At 34.6% G+C, this 18,966-nt stretch overlaps 1 protein-coding gene across 2 annotated transcripts in view; it reads left to right on the forward strand.

Moving 5' to 3' along the window:
• The window catches only part of LOC141962124 (formin), a 149,109-nt gene extending 132,085 nt beyond the window's left edge, over window positions 1-17,024 (forward strand). For both annotated transcript variants that reach the window (XM_074909781.1, XM_074909782.1), the window contains 2 exons: window positions 7,404-7,488; window positions 8,533-17,024. In XM_074909781.1, the coding sequence (XP_074765882.1) occupies window positions 7,404-7,488; window positions 8,533-8,577 (130 nt within the window). In that variant the 3' untranslated portion in view covers window positions 8,578-17,024. The remainder of the gene's footprint in view (window positions 1-7,403; window positions 7,489-8,532) is intronic.
• Window positions 17,025-18,966: the final 1,942 nt, after the last annotated feature.

The raw sequence follows: 18,966 nt of genomic DNA on the forward strand, positions 1-18,966 counted from the left end.
TCTGTCAAAGTGCTGCATCAAGGCTCTTGCTCTTGGAAAGAAAATAGTGTTTCTTGTGCGGTGTTACTAGAAAAGCGCTATAGAACAAAATAGAAAACATCACTGAATCATTATATGAATCTACAGTTACCCATGTGTAGTTCTTCTCCGTTCCTCTTCAAAAGGTTGTTGGTAGAGCTGGGAGAGATAAGAATAAGAAGGATCTGGTACTGAACAGTTTCTGCATAAGGAACCATTCAAATACAGGGGAATTCTTTGGCTTGGAAAGGACCCTACTGAAAAGGATATGATAGGGATCTGTACAGGCATACAGGGTGAGTGGGAAAAAGTCATTACAGACCTCACATAACAATTGAAGAGCATCAAATGAAATTAGCAAGTGGCTGGTGCAAGGCAAATGCAGTGATGCCTCTTTACAGTAGGCATACTTAATCTATTGAATACTTTGCCACAAGATGCCACATGCCAAAAGCTTGCATTGCTTCCAAATGGTGACAGTAGGAATTCATATTAGAAATATCTGTGAAGGACTGTTACATATGAGGAGAGCTTCCAGCTGTAAAAGTATTCTGGGGGTTATAATTTTATGCTTTGGCTGTCTTTATATGCTCCTAGGTATCTGCTAGTGGCCAGGTCAGATGAACTGATGCATATTTTTTATCTGAATTGTTGAAGACTTTTTCTTCCTATTGTTTTTTCTTACGCACCAGATTTCCTAAAGGAATAAAAACAGATAATTTTTTTGGGGACTACAGAGCTAAAATTTCTCACCCACTTTATACAGACAATCAAAATACTGTCAGTAAAGCCAGAAAAATAGAAACATATCAGTGTATTAGCAATTTGAGGTTTGGAGACAAATTCCACTGACAACATACATTTTACTGTATTTGTACTGATTTAGTTAGTGAACATAAATTCAAAAATATTTGATCAATAATGACCAAGATCTCTCGAGAATATTTAAGCCTGAAGGCTTTATCAGGCAATTGTATTGTACAACACAGTAATAGAAGTGGACAATGTTCAAACTTCATACTCTGTTATAAGGCTACTAATTGTGAAGCTAACCAAGAACTCCATAAAATCATCTTCCAGGTCAGGTAATACACAGGCATCTGTCTTCTAAAATTTTGGGACTGGAATGTAGCCTGTTACTGTAATAATGTAGCCATATTACATGGGCTAACACTGTTTTCAGGAAACAGTGCTGTTACTTAAGAATTAGTTTATGGGCTGCATACAGAAATTACATGACTGAGAACAGTAAGGCATGTAACACATGAAAGGAATTTGAGCTATGGAGATATTTCTTAGTCTCTCAAGAGAAGTCACTGTTCAGCTGTGTTAAGGATCTGGGCTGGGTATGCAGCTTGGCTCTAGGTGGAACAGTTGATGTTGACTGTAGCTACCTCTGCTTGTTCATCTCCACCCATATCTGAAGATTTGGTTGGCACAACAATTCCTATGCCAGCACAGTCTTATGGGAGAAGTTTGAACTTCAAGTTGTCGAAAGCTCAGGTGGCACAGAATTGTCATTCCAAGATATTTTATAACCCGCAGCTATCCACATAACCCTCCAGCTGCATGGAAGGAGCTGTAGAAGTGAAGAGAATGGATTGTTCCAGAATATCAAGAGTTTGAGAGAGAACCAAATAATTTGGCTTCTGTCTTTGCACAATAGCAGAGCCTGAACATACATGAGTAGCAACTGACTTGTTTAGAAAGGATTCTCATTTTTCTAACTGGGGGCTTCAGAGCATGGAGCGTGCCAGCTCACACCTTCTTCTGTCTGACTTGAATGGGAAGCAGGGATGCATATGATAATGAATTTATCTGGTTAGTCCCTGGCTTGATCCCCCTTTCCCTGTAAGGGTGAAAAGTATTTTCCTGAGTTTATGAAAAAAACTTTTAATAAATACGTGGTTATGTTTAGATTTAGCTTCTGTGTCCCTAGTTACTAAATAAAAATAACAATTTTGAATATAAATAATGTCTTTATTTTTCACTAATATGTTCTAATTTAAGAGACCTGACTTGTATTCAGTTTACAGGGGAAGACAACACCTGCCACATAGAAGCAGGAAAAAGCCAATTATATCCCCATTGCTTATAGTAAAGATCCATATGCAGTATTGGAGTCATGGTTCTCCTATTTAAAAATACATTGTTCTGATAATTTAATTCGATTTTGTTTATTGTGTGGTAATGTGCAGTACAGCTCAGTATTACATTTGACACCCCATCTTCTTTATTGATTAACATATATTGACCTGTTTTGCTCAGTGTTGAAGGAGAGTAACTCTTCTTTTGAACACATCCATGTTGCATCTGGTCAGATTTCAAGGCTTAACCGACCTACATTCCTTAATTTTTTGGCCTCGTTATTTCTTGCACCACCTGCACACCTTTTGTCTCCGTGTTGTGATTAAGCTGTTCTAAAAGACTTTCTGGTCTCTTTGTCTTCTGTGGTGCTCTGTGTTCAGAAGTGTCATTGTCACTATTTTTCTAGCATGTTTTACTACACACTTCTATCCCTTCTTGCTTTTCTGTTTTAGACATACTTCTGTTGACTTTTCTATTCCCCTTTCTTCCTCCTTGATTTCACATTTATTAGATTCAATCCCAATTTCTCTTCCATGACATTTCTAAAACATGGGTAGACTACTGTGTCCATCCATGTTTTTGTATACTGATATAGGAAAAAAAAAATAATCTTTTCACTGAATCCATCCCTTTGCACATTTCCAAACTCCCCCTCATGGTCATGCCTCTCTAAATGTCCAGTTCATGTGAGCTGCTCCCCTGTACATTAATTCACATAACAAAAACTCAGAAGAAAGGGATGTAGACTGGTTGGTGAGATGCTTAGTTCATGTTCTTCACCCTACACCTGTGAGCTGTAGATTGTAGAGCTCTATCTATCTCAGAACTTGATTCTGCTACTGTTTCTCCAGAGTAAGATTCTTGAGGAGGTTCTTGTCAGAATACATATTAATTCTTAATTACTAAAAAACTTCCTTAAATTGCAGAATTTAGCAGTCCTTGCTATCTTTCCAGCTGGGAACAGGGGTTCTTTAGCCTGGGGGAAAGGAGGCTGAGAGGAGACCTTATCAATCTCTACAACTACCTGAAAGGAAGTGGATGTTGGTCTCTTCTCCCAAGTAACAAGTGATAAGACAAGAGGAAATGGCCTCAAGTTGCCCCAGGGGAGGTTTAGATTGGATATTAGGAAAAATTTCTTCACTGAAAGGGTTGTCAAGCATTGGAACAGGCTGCCAGGGGAAGTGGTTGAGTCACCACCCCTGGAGGTATTTAAAAGACTTGTAGACTTCTACTTGGTATCTCATGTAACACTTAAGTAACAATGAGCTTAAGTAAAGATGAATTGCATAAAGATTTTAAGCCCATACTTTGTAAATCTCACCCCCTAACCATTGTCACTAGTAAACTAAGTAAGACTAGTAAATCTACAGTAAATGTTTAGTAATGTATTTCAAAGTCCTCTTTAGATGTTTTGTGGCTCTTATGCTGAACACAAGACTTAAGTGGATTTCCTATATTTCCTCAAATTCTTTTCTATTCCACCTGATTTCTATAAAGTATAAATGTTAAAATTGGTCACCTTTATTATCATCTAATATAACTGCAGTTACTCACAATGAAGAAGGGATATTTAATAGAATATTTATTTACCTTACCTTTTGACATTCTATCACTTAGCTACTTGTTCAGACTCTGAACAAGTAGAAGTAGTCAAGGAAGTTTATACTTTTATAAGAAAAAGTTAAACAATTTACATGTGTATAAATTCTCATAAACTACAATTAATGCCTTAACTTTATAATGAGTTTAATAATTTAAGTTAACAAAAAATAATAGTATGTTGTGTGGTATATCTGCAGCTTGGTTAATAACTTATGGGTCTAAGAAAAGAACAGAAAATAACTAGTAGTTTAGTTCTATCCTTTTGAATGTAATTATTTGTAATTTTGTTCTTTCTGTATCTTGTCTCTAATTTTAATATACTTCTAATTTTTAGCATTTTAAATGAAAAACTTTTCAAACATAGTTATGCTATCATATGATTTATACAAATGGGAAATTATTTTTATTTGTGCTAAGGAAAGGTGGTAGAAAAAAAATAGAGTGAACAGAGGGGCATACCTAAGCTGTGTTTGTCTAGTTGCTAGCTAATCATTCTTTAAGGGTGTGATTCCTTTGTTTTTACTTACCTGTTTCAGTAACAGACTCAGTCAAATGCACACATTCAACTTTAGATCATAGAATCAGAATAGTTTGGGTTGGAATGGATCTTTAAAGGTCATCTAGTCCATCCCCCCACAACGAGCAAGGACATCTTTAACTAGATCAGGTTGCTCAAAGGCCTGTCCAACCCAACCTTGAATGTTTCCAGGGACGGGGCAACTACCACCTCCCTGGGCAACCTGTTCCAGTGCCTCACCACCCTCATTGTAAAAAATTTCTTCCTTGTATCTAGTCTAAATTTGCCCTCTTTCAGTTTAAAACCATAAGCCCTTGTCCTGTCTCAATAGGCCGTGCTAAAAAGTCTGTCCTCGTCTTTCCTGTACCCCCTTTAAGTACTGGAAGGCCGCTATAAGGTCTCCCCAGAGCCTTCTCCTTTCCAAGCTGAACACCCCCAACTCTCTCAGCCTGTCCTCACAGGGGAGGTACTCCAGCCCCCTGATCATTTTTGTGATCTTCCTCTGCACCCGCTCCAACAGGTCCATGTCTTTCCTCTGCTGAGGACTCCAGAGCTGGACATAGGTAAAGAATATTGTGTGTGTTAGTAAGTTTTGATAGAAGGCTGTTACAGCTTTTAACGGACAATTAATATTGTATGTTCATATCTAGGGTTTCTTTAATGAAAGTAAAATAATGGAAAAAATATTATGATTAGACTACTGCTGTTATTTTATGAATTTGAGTTTGATAGTTTTCATACTATTTCATATTTCAATGATAGTGCTTCCAAACACAACAGCCAGTTCTAGTATCCTGTCCATGTTTAACAAAGAATTATTTTTGTTTATAAGGCACATTTACAACATGGGTGCTCTACTGATGTAATTACTGAGCTAACTACTTTCTTACAGTTGAGCCATTTGATTTTTAAAAATCCCAAGAATTACAATCCTCTTATATTACATTCCTCTTATATTATGCATTTATGTTATCTTATCAGTCATATGTTAGCAAAGTGATGGCTTTTTTCCCTAGGAGACCAGCATGCAATATATAATTAGTCTGTCATTTTTATGAGCCAAATATCACATGATTGAAATCATGTTAGTGAGATGGTTTATTTTATATTCCAAACTATGCATTCTATTTTTAAAAATATAGGTTTCCTGGAAATTGTGCAAATATGGAGTAAAATACACAGAGCTAGACCTAAATCAGTGACAGGCATTCGTAATTTTCTTTTTAAATCTAAAAGTTTATAATCCCTAGAATTCTCCCTTCAGATGAAAATATGCACTCTAAACATTTAAAAACTATTCAGAAAACATTCCATTCATAGGACCAAAAAGAATGTGATTGCAAAGAAAATGTGCTCAAAATAGGGAAGAGTTTAGAAGTTGATCCCTTGGCATGATTCTACTGAACCTGAATACTGTCACTTGCGATACATCATCATCTGCATAAACTTTGTAGTTGTGAGGAGTATGTCCAATGGGTGCTATCATTCATTAAGAAATAAACTGTGCTGGTTATGTTGCCATTTAGTTCTTTACCTGTAGAAACAGGGAACACTAAGTTTTAAAGAATACCCAGATATATTTTTAAATGTACATAAGAGTAATTTCGTATTTGTGTATTTGAGGATGTATTTACAGCTTGAATCAACATTGTAGCTAAACAGTGTTGAAAATAAATTCACTTAAATGTAGTGTAACTGTTTCCTCCTGTTCTTAAGCACTGGAAAGTGTGACACCAGTAACTACTCAGTAGATGCTTCTAAAATACATAGCTCAGAAAAGGAATTTTAGTTTCCAACACTGAACATTAATAAACACAATAATGAACTTATGAATGCGTTCTGTATTTTTAAAAGTGTCTGGTTTGCTGCTAGTGTTACAGCAAGGAAGTACACATCAGTAATTGCAGCTATAATCCACTTTCCTTTTTGCTTTTCTTCCAAAATTCCTCAAAAATTGAGTGTGTCGAAAGTGGTTTGAACTGGACATGGTATTTTAAATACTTTTTGACTGGCCATAGCAATTATTTCTGCCAGTGGAAAAAATTAAATAGAAGAAGAAAGTAGAATTTTTCAGTACAAGAATGCCAAGAAATGTATTGCTTCTAGTAAAAGACTGATTTGGTGTGCATTAGTGAAAATTGGTTTGCTGAGTTCTCCATGCTTGTAAAAGTTCACTGCAACTTCTTTCCCTCTGCATTTTGCATATAGAATTGTAAAATAGGTGTTTATAGCATCAGCATTTTAAAAGTACAGATAGCTGGGCAGATCCTGTCTTAGAAGTGCCAAGAATGTTCTTTCCTTTTTATCGCTGTTTAGCACATAATTTCCCCTGCCCTTTCTGCTAAGAGGAGAGTCAAGTCCCTTTTTGCTAAATTCTCTGTTTCTCCTTTTCCTTCTGATTAAACTTCTGATTGGGTTCTTCTTGTTAAGTCCCCACAGAAGCAAGGGTTCTGTATGCAAGACCCTAAGAGCAAAAGGGAAGAAACAGACGAATCAGATTTATGCTCTTCTTTCCCCTTGTCTCAATAGTGCTCTCAGTAGACTGGTCTGTAGCTGCACACAAGACACGTTTAACTACCCCTAGACAAGAACCCCTTCTAATTTGCCACTCCTCCTGTTACCACATCAGTGAGGTTAGTCAGTCAATTCCATGTAAAGCAATGGGGAAAACATTAAGGAAAAACTGGCAGATGCTTTCACTTCAAGGTTTTCAGACGAAATATAATGTGTAGCCTGGCAAATGGCCTACTAAAATAGTATATTCTGTATATACAACAGATTGAGCCAGCTAGCTTTTGGGTTTTTTTTTTCAGAGGAGTATCTTCTTGCCTTGACACTGCAGCTTTTTTGATGGGAAAGATATTCCATAAAACCTTGATACTCCATAAAACCCAGATCCTGCAAGAACAGAGAAATTGTTTGCCTGGTCACATTTTCAGTCAGTAATACAGTCAGGCTGTCCTTTTGCTTTTGCTTTTCTTTATTTAAAAATATATTTTGATCTGCTTTTGGTACTTTATTTAGTGCTTTTGAATAGTAATATCAATTTGTTGGGCTAATGTGCCTAAAAAAATCAGTGGTGGTGGTACTTACAGGTAGAGCACATATACCAAGCAGAGCCAGAACACCTTTCATTTATTTGGATCTAATGATGTCTTTTCTATGTATTTTGTTTCAGAATTAAAGTGGCTCAGCAATCAGTAAGCAAGTTAACTGCAGAGAAGAAAGTTGAAACGAAGAAAATCAATCCTACAGCTAGCCTGGTACGATGTGTTTCTCAGTGTGACATTCAGAAGGGGTTTTGTGACACTCATCGTTCAGAGTGATGGCAGATTTCTGCTGTTGTTGAAGTGTGCTATAGTATGCTTAGTTTGAACACAGCAGAGTGATTTTCTTCCCAAGGAGAAATCTTTAAGCTTAAGTTTATGGTAGTCCAACAGTTAAGTTTAAAACTTAGTTCAGTTGTGCCTAAGCATGGCTCTGCTATTTTAGATAACAAAATATAAGAGCTGCTTTTCTGGTTTCTTCCTCCCTTCCACTGAAGTCTCTTGAATTTTCTTCCATGCTCTGTAGTGCATTGAGGCTCACTGCGTGTATTTGTCCAATGGCTCAGTGTCTTGTTTTCTTTCAAAATCTTACAAAATCTTGCTTGCTCTGTAGAATAATGGTAGAAGGGATTAAATCCCCATTTTGTTCCTTGTTGTTTACCACTTTTTTTTAATATGACACAAAAAGAAGACTAATAATTTACACTGCAGATAAAACTTTTTTGTCTGTATGCAAGGCACATAGGTTAGATCAGCATTTCTCAAACTGTAGGAAGCAAGAGACTAAAGAAAGGAAATGTCCATGAAGGAATCAGTGTATTATTTTCATTCCCAGCAGAGCATATCAGTTGCAGGACAGGCGGCAGAGATATGAATGACTACACTTGCTTGGGAAGAGGTCATTAAACAACAGAATCTAGCTAATGCTAAATCAGAGCCTTTATGTCAGCAGAAATCATTCCAGACAAGAGAAGGTATTAGATTCACATGAATTTAAAATGTATCTGGTTTTCTCCAGCTATGCTTGTGTTCACAGAGCTGTGTGTTTTTAAAGGTACACAGTATTTGGCAAGTGTGTAGCTAAAGCAGCTCAGTTTTTCTACAGTAATAAACTGGTTCTGAGCCTTCGTTGAGTTAAAGAAATCTCTAATCTACAGTGACTTGTTTAGTACTTGTTAGTGTTCTAGAACAAATGTTCATGGCAATTAGAGAGGAGATGAAAATTATAGACTAGAATGATAATAACTCTTTCTTTAACAGAAAGAAAGACTACGTCAGAAGGAAGCCAGTGTGACTGCCAACTGAAAGAAGAAAATTACAGTGTGACTTCATACCTTGCACGATGCTTTACTGCACCCATAGCCCAGGGAGAACCTTATGTTAGATACTCAGTTCTGCTTTGCTGATCTCTTCCAAGACAATCCACTAAAGACTTTTCGGTTCCTTCAGAGGGCTTTGTATGTTCAGTGGAGGGAATTCCAAGGTTTTTACCTGGGAAGTCAAAATTATTTTCTGTAACTCATCCTTACATCGCTTAACATGCATCTGGTTTTTAATAGTTATTTAAAACACTCTATGCATAGTGCATTAATATGGGAGAGCTAAAATGAGCATTTTGGATGCTTAGTGAAGTAATGAATAACAACCTGTAGGTTATTTACAGGGCTTTGTATAGGTGAGAGCAAATACGCCATTCAACTCACAAAAGACTATTATATCGTACTTTTTGTTACTTCAGCAGTAACTGAGGTAAAATTTACTGATTCTAAATAATTTTACAGTGTCGAAGTATTGGATGCATCTTTCTAAAACTAATTAAATGTAATTATAGATTTGTGCTGTATTTTACTATATGTATTTTTATAGAAGCTTCACCTATGCCATACATTGAAATGGAAACAATATTTTGCACATGAAAAGGAGTAGCTTCAAATTCTTTAGTTTTATGATTGATGGCATAACTGATTCATTATTTCTATGGTTTTAACCTAACATTTCCTAAATTTTGAGCTTCAAAAGAAAAATAATAAAAAATTATATTTTTATTTCAGTATATATTGAAAATGTCAATTCCATAAAATGATGGTTTTATTAATCATCATTCACTGAACTAAAATACATCATGTCTTCATGAAGTTACACATTTGCCATTAAATCTCTGGCTTTCAATTCTATTGAAAGCTTTCTTTTAAATAGTGAATATCTCACTCTAACATATATTATGCAGCCTGCTCTTGTCCCCCTGTAATTGTTTGAAGAATGTGTTCAGTATAAATACATATATATATAATTTAATAAGTAAAACTTGAGGAAGAAATAAAAGAGTCTCGCTGTCTTCCTGTAACATTATAACCATGGCCTGTAAAGTAGCAGAGCCTGAAAAAAACCCTACAGAATATCCACTGTTACTTGAAGATTCTTACTGCATTTTAAGGATTTGGATTCTTAGAAGGAGCGATCTTGAAGCAGAAGTTAAAGTAAAACAGAAAAGTGATTTTTAAATACAATTAGGTAATGACCTATAAATAGGAACAATAAACTGGAGAAAACATACTCTGCTTGCTGTCCATAAGAGAAAAATCCCCTTCTTTATGATAATGTTTATGTTGGTTATGAAGAGAAATTAGGTGAAGTGAAAAACTACAGAAAGGTAATAGAGGGAAGGTATTAGTCCTTTGCTTAGAAGCTGGAAAGAATATACATGAGACAAACATGGGTTATAGATGCAGCAAATTAGATAGAGAAACTGTGATGAAACCTCATTCTTGTATTAACCTGAAGATTTCATATATTGCAGGTTTCTTAAATAAGTATATCTCTTGTTCCTCTGTAAATAAAAATAAGGAAATCAAGATTCCCTTGTATGTTTTGGAGTTTCTAGCTCCTGCAGATATACTCAAGATATACTGAAGATGAGTAAGCATAATTCTTATGAAAACAGTCAATAATATACCAGCAAAAATAATCTGATTTGTGGTTTGACTATTCTGACTGCAGAGAAATAAATTCCAAAGATTAAGTTTTCTGTCTTCCACCAAATAGGTAAAATACATTAGTTTCCAATATTATTAGTGATAAATAGAAGCAATAATGCTTATAAAAGCCAAAGAAGAACAGCAAGCAAGGCAGTTCTGATGAGTGTTTAAGAAAACAAGTGTTGAGTTTTGATATGGTTTTCTATCTATCATGAAGATAGTGTGTATTGCACTTGATCAGGAATTTTTCAATTAAATGTTTTACTTGAAATATTAATCAACAAGAGTAACACTGTTTGTGAAAAAGGATTGTTCTTGAAAATGCTCGTTAGAAATATATTATGGAAAAAAGTTTTTAAATTATTGAAATATCCTGTTTCAAAATTTTTAAATGTGACGTTTCATTTTTCGGTTCAAATTGACTTTTCATTTTGAAATGTTGAAAAATGTATATAAAAAGGGATTAAAATTAAAATTATAGACGTAAAGCATTCCTTCATCAGATTTATAATTATTTTTTCAGATTATCAATTTGCCAAAGTTTTGAGAATTTAGTCTATTTTTTCAGAAGATTCAAAAACTTATATAGCACAGAGACATTGTTTCTTCCTCATCTTCAATTGTACTGATTTTTCTCTCAGGACAGAGATTCTGGTTCCACCTTCACTCATAACTTAAATCCTCCACTACTAGGTAAACTGTTTTTAAGGTTAAAAAATCATTCACCCAGACTATTTGATTCATTCTCTTAATCAGGACTTTAAGAATCTTGGATGGAATTCATCAGCTAACTATATCACACTTACACCCCTAGTGATACCCAGAAGGGTCTTCAGTGGTTGAAGTGACAATGGTACACCTGCTGACCTTAACTAAATTGTTGTATTCAAGAAGAGATATTAACTGTTATTACATACCTGTGTAAGCTATCTAATTATGAAATACTTAGACACTACAGACATAACAAGTGGGCATCAACCAGCATTCATCTTGGGGTCACCAAGTGTCACCAAAAGTTATGTTTTAAGCTTGCGTTTAGTTTGGTGCCTGACTTTACCCTGAGCTTTCTAATTTGAGGATAATAAAAGGAGAGAAGGAGAAAAGAAAGAAAAATGAAAAGATGGAACAGAACAGAAGTCTCTGGTATATGTCTACACTTCTGTCAAGGAAGTAAAAGTAGAGTGGACTAAATAAAGCCAAGCAGCAATAGCTAGACAGTTATAATTTTCCAGTCTATGTAATTTAAAATAACTCTACACTACCTAGAAGTCACTTCTGTGACCGCAGAGTAGATGTAGCTTAAGAGGGTCTTTTTTTTTGGTTTTTGTTTTGGTTTCAACTCTTCTATTATTGCCAACTTTTTCAAAGTCTGTAAAGCAAAGTACTATTAAAACCCATATTACTCAGTAGGTGCTTATTACTGAGGAAAATTATATACATTACTGATTTATAAATCAATTTAGTAGGAATAATTCAGTTTAGATAAGTAATTATCGATAATTTGTGAAGTGCTCTTTACCTTATTTACAACATTACCACTTACTGTTTTTAAAATAAAAGACCTTTTAGCATCTTTGAGATATTTTGACAATATAAATTTTGTTTTTATTATGTTTTTATTAATCTATGAAAACTTCCCAGGTGTTTTGCCATGACGAACCCATGTAAGTGTTTTATCATGCGCTTTATTATAGAGTTGTAAATGTATAGAATGAATATTGTACTTTTGTATTTAACTTAGAATTTTTTTGCAGCAAAACAGAAACTGTGTGATCTTCAGTTTCTGTACATATAGAAAAAGTAGAATGGATGGAATATTCAGAAAGCAGAGAGAAAAATAATTGAACATCTTAAGTGGTTCTAGGACGGATAAAGTTTACATGGGATTTCAGCCTTTCTGAATTGCTGAGGATATCTCCTCCAACCACATATAAACAGCCAGGATATTTCTGACCAGTCTAATTTTTTTCTACATGAAACAAGAATAAAATATTTTGTTTTCCATATGATGTACAGGGTTCTTATTGCCCTGATTTTCTAGTAAATTGTTATCAGTTTCTTTCTTAGATCTAAGCATCTTTCCTAGCTCATGAATATGGGGCAGTGGAAGACTGTATTTACTTATCTAGTAATACTATTTCTTCATTGCTTCAGGTCAATATCTTTAAAATGGATGCCTTAATCTTGTGTGGGTGTGGAATTTCAGAAACACCCAAACAAGTTAGAAATATTAATCTCATTACAGTGTTGATGTGGTTTTGAAAATCAACCTCCTTAATCTGTGTTTAGGCTAAGTTTATAATTTCAGAAAATCATTTCCACCTCGGTTTTGTTCATTCTTGGCCTTTTCTCAATCAATATTGTTATGGATCTTGCTGCTTTTTTTTTTTCTTTTTTTTTTCTTTTTTTTTTTAAATTCCTTTAGAATTTATTAATGCCAGTTAGTGAATTTCAGGATTTGCGGTCTGGAGAGTTCTCTATCATTCTTCTTTTGAAGATAAGCATATGTATTTGCATATAAATGAAAAGAAAGAAGAAAGTTAAGAGGTAACTTGATTATAGTCAATAAGTTGCTTCAAAGAGAGAAAATACTAGGAATTAAATGGTTCCTTGAGCCAGCAAGGAAAAATACAACAAACACAGTATAAAAATTAAAACCAGATAAGTTAAAATTAACAATAAATTCTAAACTATTAGTAATGAGGTTAGTTAACCACTTGACGAAGTTAGCAAAGATAGTTGTGGTTTCTCCATTTTCTGATGCTTTCAAATCAGGATGGAACATCTTTCTGAAACATTTGTGTAGTCTAATACAGTTTACTGGCCTCACTTCAGATGTACCTAAGTGGCATCCTACATCCACTGAGTGACCAGTTCAAATAGTTCCTCTAGACAGAAAAATGTAAGAATAAGTATGTCAAAAGACATAATAAAATATTTCTTTCTCAGCTCTAATGAAATATCCAAGCTAGAAGAGCATTTTGTTATGATTTTAAATTTAAAATATCGCTAATAGTATGGTGTAGAACAACATAATACACTGTTGTCAAATTATAAACATTTGTATTTCAGATGATTAATTAATTAATATGTCTGATGCACCTTGTGGTATTTACAAGGTAACAAATTTTTATGCTCTGGAATTCAACACTGTTTTAGAGTTTCCTAAGTTAGGTCTGAGAAAATTGGCATTTTGTATTACAGTGTGAAATCCCAGGATCACAGAAATCCTAGTTCCTTAGTATTTTCAAAGGTTTGAGCATATGCAAAGGAGTTTACCTTGTGTATAGCTAATGTGATGCAAAATTTAAATAACAATCTCTCCTTTTAGTGAATTATTAGATATAACCTGTTAATGTCATTACCAAATGTTTCCACTGCTCGATAGGGCTTGAACCATAACAATTTTATGCATACTTTACAAAGTTCAAAAGTTGTGCAAGCAAAAATACTTGGTTTTGCAAGGTTTTTTTCAAAATGCCTGCAAGAATTTTTCTTTCTTGTTTTTTCTTTCAATTCAAAAAATGTTCTTAGAAACATTACTAAAATGGATGTTAGGGGTTTTTTTCACTTGTTGAAAACATGATATACCTAAACTCTCTGATATTTTCAGAAATTTGTCGAGTTTCAACTGGCTTTAAATAATTTTGATTTGTAAAATGTAGGCCTGGATATGAAAGAAGATTTGTTTTAAAAAGCAATGCAGTAAAAATGCTGATCTGTTAACTTAGACCAGAATGTACCCTCTTCCTGGGAGGACATTATCAAGAAGCATAAGCTTTCCCTTTAATGTAGAATAGCATTACGTTTCCTGTGGTTTGATTCTGACAGATGTCATCTTAGAGTAGATTAAAGGCAGGATAATTTTTTTCATTAGATATTTCAGGTAAATTTAATTTCCTACTTTGTCACCTCAATTTAACCAACAATCTTACATTGAGGTAATATGAAGACTTTTTATAGAGGTTGATAGTGCTTATCGAGCATATGCGAGTATTTTTACTTATGTAAGTATTCCTATGGCCCACACGGTAAACTGTTTCCATAGAGGACTTTATGGGGTGATGGGACTGAATAAAATCTCTTTTAGAATCCTGTTATAAAAATTATCCTGAACTATCCCAGTATGGGACATGCATTTCTTTGCTGTAGTAGGATCTGCCTTAAAAGGTTTTGGAGCTCTGGGAGCTTTTGGAGAATGGTGTATGAGGCTGTTGGCATGGCATCTTTGCTTTATCCATCAATTCCTAAGTACAGCTTCTCTGGAGTTACACTGCAGTTGAATTCCCTAAGCGAAGAATGCCCCAGGGAATCCTGGAAGGGAGACTGGAAAATACCGTCAATGGCCATACATTTTCAAAAGGGAAAGAGATCATATATTATATATATGATATTATATATATTTCCATAATGCTCATTTCTTAGTTGTAGTTTAAGGAATGTATTGCCATTAGCAGCTAATCACTATAAACTGGATAAAAGCCATGCTCTTCTTATAATTTTTTTTTCTCTATTAGAATGAGTTTTTGTGGTGTGGGTATCTTCTAGATTTTAGGGGAGAAGATACCATTTTGTAATATGGTACATATTACAAAATAAATTTGTAATAAATGAAAATGGAACAAGGTCACAGTTCTATTATTTCATATCTGATGGGATGGTGAAAGAATAAAACTTATTTCATTCCACAGAAAACCAGTACTTTTCTTCTGATTCCTTTTCATTGTTATTCATTTTGTGTTACAGTTCAGTGCATTTTAGAAGGGCTGTAAAGAAATTAGAAGGTTCAGCTATGAATCTCATTCCTTAAAGATTCCCTGTAATGTTCATATTCAGCAAACTGGCATCTGGCATGGGGAACTCCTCCCTTATCACCATTTTTCCTCATCAATTCATGTAATTCCCCACTCCTTCTTTTATTAAAAGCAAAGTCATATAGTTACCAAACTGGTTGCTAACGGTCCAAGAAGAACTTAACTATTGGGTAAGATGTTAATTAATAAAGACTTATGCAGCTTTACTACACGTGAGTTGAGCCTTCGTAATTCACCCAAGTCAAACACAACTCGCTTTCAGAGTTAGACCATCAATACAATGTTTTCATGCATTTTACATCAAGAAAGCCTGTGTCTCTGGGTAGGAGGCAGAACTTGTGTATTTAGTTACGTGATCAAATTCTGCTTGACTCCAGACCAGAAGTATGTGTGGTACAGGATATTTTGGCATTACATTTTGTACATATTTTCCGTCGCTTATCCAGGGGCTAAGTAAAGAGATTCAGTAACATACCTAAAATGAAAATGTTGGTAAACGCCATTGAAACAATATAAAGCTCACTATATCTTCTAGTGTATTTTTATATGAAGAAGTCCATCCTCACATAACTTCCTATTTAAGTGTTTGGTTTTGTTTGTTTGTTTTAATTGAAAGATGGTATTACGTCAGATAATCGAGACAAGTTGTCTTGGACAAACTTCTATGTAAGCTTGAGTGCTAGTCAAGTAAAATAATCTGTGTGCATGTTCAACACGTCCACTTGTAACTACTATAGCCTGAACAACACCATTTCATCTGCATATAGCTCAGAAAAAGGAAACTTGAGAGGGAAATTTAATGTCAGGTGTCAAGTTCAGAAAAGCTGTGTGAAATGAAATGCATTCTTGTCATATTGCACTGGTTTTGAAACGTCAGTAATACCTGTTGCAAAGGAAGAGAAAACACACTCCATGTCAGATGAGATTGGGTAAGGACTTCTTACAGAGAGTTGGTTAAAGTAGTATTTCTTGTAGTAGCTCTCGGCAAAATTCTGAATGCCCAGCTGGTGACTGGCAGTATGTTGCCCAGGAGAAACAGAATTATTTTTACAGTTTTTTGAAAATATGTATTTATTATAATGACACGTTATTTTAGGGGGGGTATCAGCATCAAGAAGAAAAGCTGCCCATTTTACTCAGCTCTTACTCCCTGTACAAGCTAAAAGCTTTGCCATAATCAGAAGTTATAGGAAGCAAAACCAGAGAAATATTATTTTGGAAGGAATCAGAGTTAGCCTCTGGAAGGTGCTTTTTAGTAGGATTATAGTATAATTTTCATTTAGTTATTTGGAATTTTTTTTGTTGTTTTACTTTCCAGTAATTTTGAGTTGAATAGTTGCACTGTTGAACGTTACTGGTTTTGGTACTCTTCCCTCTCTTCTCTCCATATGATTCAAAACCATCAAAATACAGGCCTCTTTGGCCAGTTAACTTCTCTTTGAAGATGTAGCAAAGTAGCAAATTCTCTCACAATGCTATTAATATTCTCTGTGTACCTAGCAAGTTTCACAGATGTAACAGGGTTTAAGTCTCTCACGTCCATATGGGATTTGCTCTAATAAAATAATAGTTTTGCTTGAATGTTCACACATACACTCAGCAGTTATATATTTGCTGACATTTGAATTGAGCTCAACTTTGCATTTTTCGTCCCACAAAATGTACAGCAAAAATAATGGAATATTAGTATGGGTTAGGTTTTTTCTTTTTCAGGAATCAATCTCCTTTGGGTAGTTCTTGACTAAATATGTTATAAATGTCTTAATAAGCTAAAATAGATTCAGGTGATTTTTTTTTTCCTCCCTTCGCATTGTAATTATATATGTGTGTGTGTGTGTGTATGTATCTGAAAGTTTAATTTTCTGAAAAAAGGATGTGCACATGAGTAACTTTGTAAAAGTTATTGTAGTGGGAGTATTTATTTTTAAATTCTCAAGGAACAGGACTGTAAATAAAAGACTATATTTTCTTCCTCAGTATTTTTGTTCATTTTATCAATTGTATGCAAAATATATTGTTGAGATAGCGTAGGTTTCTCTGTTTGAGTAATTCTGTCTAAATAAGTTTTATTTGCACTGCTTTACTGATCAAGTTAGTATTCCAGGTTCAACATGCTTGGTAGAAAGATACACAATATTTTGGGTATCTGCCAAGAATTGAAATATGTAGCTTACTGATGTAAATTTTTTTAAGGTATTTTAATACATGGGGGGGTGGGGGTGGGGGTGGGGTGTTGCATCTGGAACAATTTGCACACACATCTGGGGGTGTGGATTCCCTTTATTCCTCATGCCACTTTTGGCAACTTGTCACTTTTCCAAATACATAATATTGAAAAGCTCTTCAATGCTTTTGAGTAACTTGGAGCATACTGCCTGCAAAATTATATTAAAATAGTATGTCAAAGGTATGTATCATTCATGTCTCCAGACAGTAATATTTGGGCTCCATTATCTAAGGGAGAAAAAATCTATACATTATAATTTTACCTATATTTTGCTGTTACTTGTATTACTCTAGACTGATAGCCTAGGAAACTTTATCATAGATCATTAGAGATATATTTTTCCAGTTTCTCTACCGTCAGAATAGAAAACCATTACAATTTAAGTATCAAATTATGCAGTAATTTCATCCAGCAGCTGACCATTGGGGGAGTCCAGAAACTGGAAGCATCTTCACCAGGATGCTCAGCAACTATCCAAAGACTTGTATATTTTATCCAGTTTTGAGGCATTTTTGGCCTTACAGATCACATAAAGTAGAAAGAATAAAATCTGGTTTTAGATGTTTCTGAGAACAGCATTAAGCGTGTTTGAAAATCATTCTCCTTAGCCAGTCAGAAGTTGGAGTGATCACATCAACAGAGACTAAGAGCAAATGAAGCTATGAAGGACCTTGAAAATTGTTAACAAACTACTCAGGTTCAAAGCGGGAGTCAGTGGAGATACTCCACACATCTACAGCAACATGATCACACCAATGCTTTTTGGGTTGGAAAGTTGCATTTCTCATCACAGAATAGACTGCTGCATTGAGACTGGAGAAGACAAGAACCTAAGCAAGGATTGCAGCTACATAAATGAATTGGAGATGCTAAACAGAAATACTCACCAAGATGTAGACATTAACCAAATATGACAAACTGTTCACAATCAGCTTTCCGTAGAAAAGAAGGGGACACATAGGTATTGGGAAGGCATGATAGATGCTTAAATACCACAATGATGAGCATGTTAGAAATATCTAGATAGGCACTGAACAGTTAAGAAGCTCGTGATCAGTTAGATTATTCTAATTAAAATTAGCTAAGCCGAAGCAATGCAACATAGAAACAGTTACTCTCTTTTCCTGTTCTTATTGTTTATTGTCAAGTTTCTTGATCTTTTAAGACAATAAAATGGTGTGCTGCTGAAGAGATGGATGTTATAAGCTTTTTTGCTTGGAATCCTACTGATATGCCAAGATGTTAGATGACAGATTGTTTTTCTTTATCCACAGGACCAAGTGATTTAGTGTTCATTAAGAACTTAAATTTCACCCTTGGGTCCAAAAGAAATGTTGGAGTCCTGAAGTTCTTGAATGGTCCTTATGCTTAACTCACAAGATCTAGCCAAAGAGCAGTATTTGCCATAGTGCTGTTGCAGTTATTCTGAGGGAGAAATATCATATGCTGGGAAGAAAATACATCACATAAAGTGAATTTATTTCCAAGTATAAACTTACATAATAACACCAAAACTGAATAAAAATCCAAAATTGTGAGACCAATCCTTAAGTTCTAAAATAAATGCTCTGCCTCTGAATATACAAAGCTCTCATCAGACATAAACCTGTGCTGTAAAATTCTTCATTATTTGTTAGTGTATTTCAGCTCTAGGGTTACTGAAAAGTTATTTAATAAA

This window comes from Athene noctua, chromosome 6, assembly GCF_965140245.1.
Source record: "Athene noctua chromosome 6, bAthNoc1.hap1.1, whole genome shotgun sequence".
Classification (NCBI taxonomy): Eukaryota; Metazoa; Chordata; class Aves; order Strigiformes; family Strigidae; genus Athene; species Athene noctua.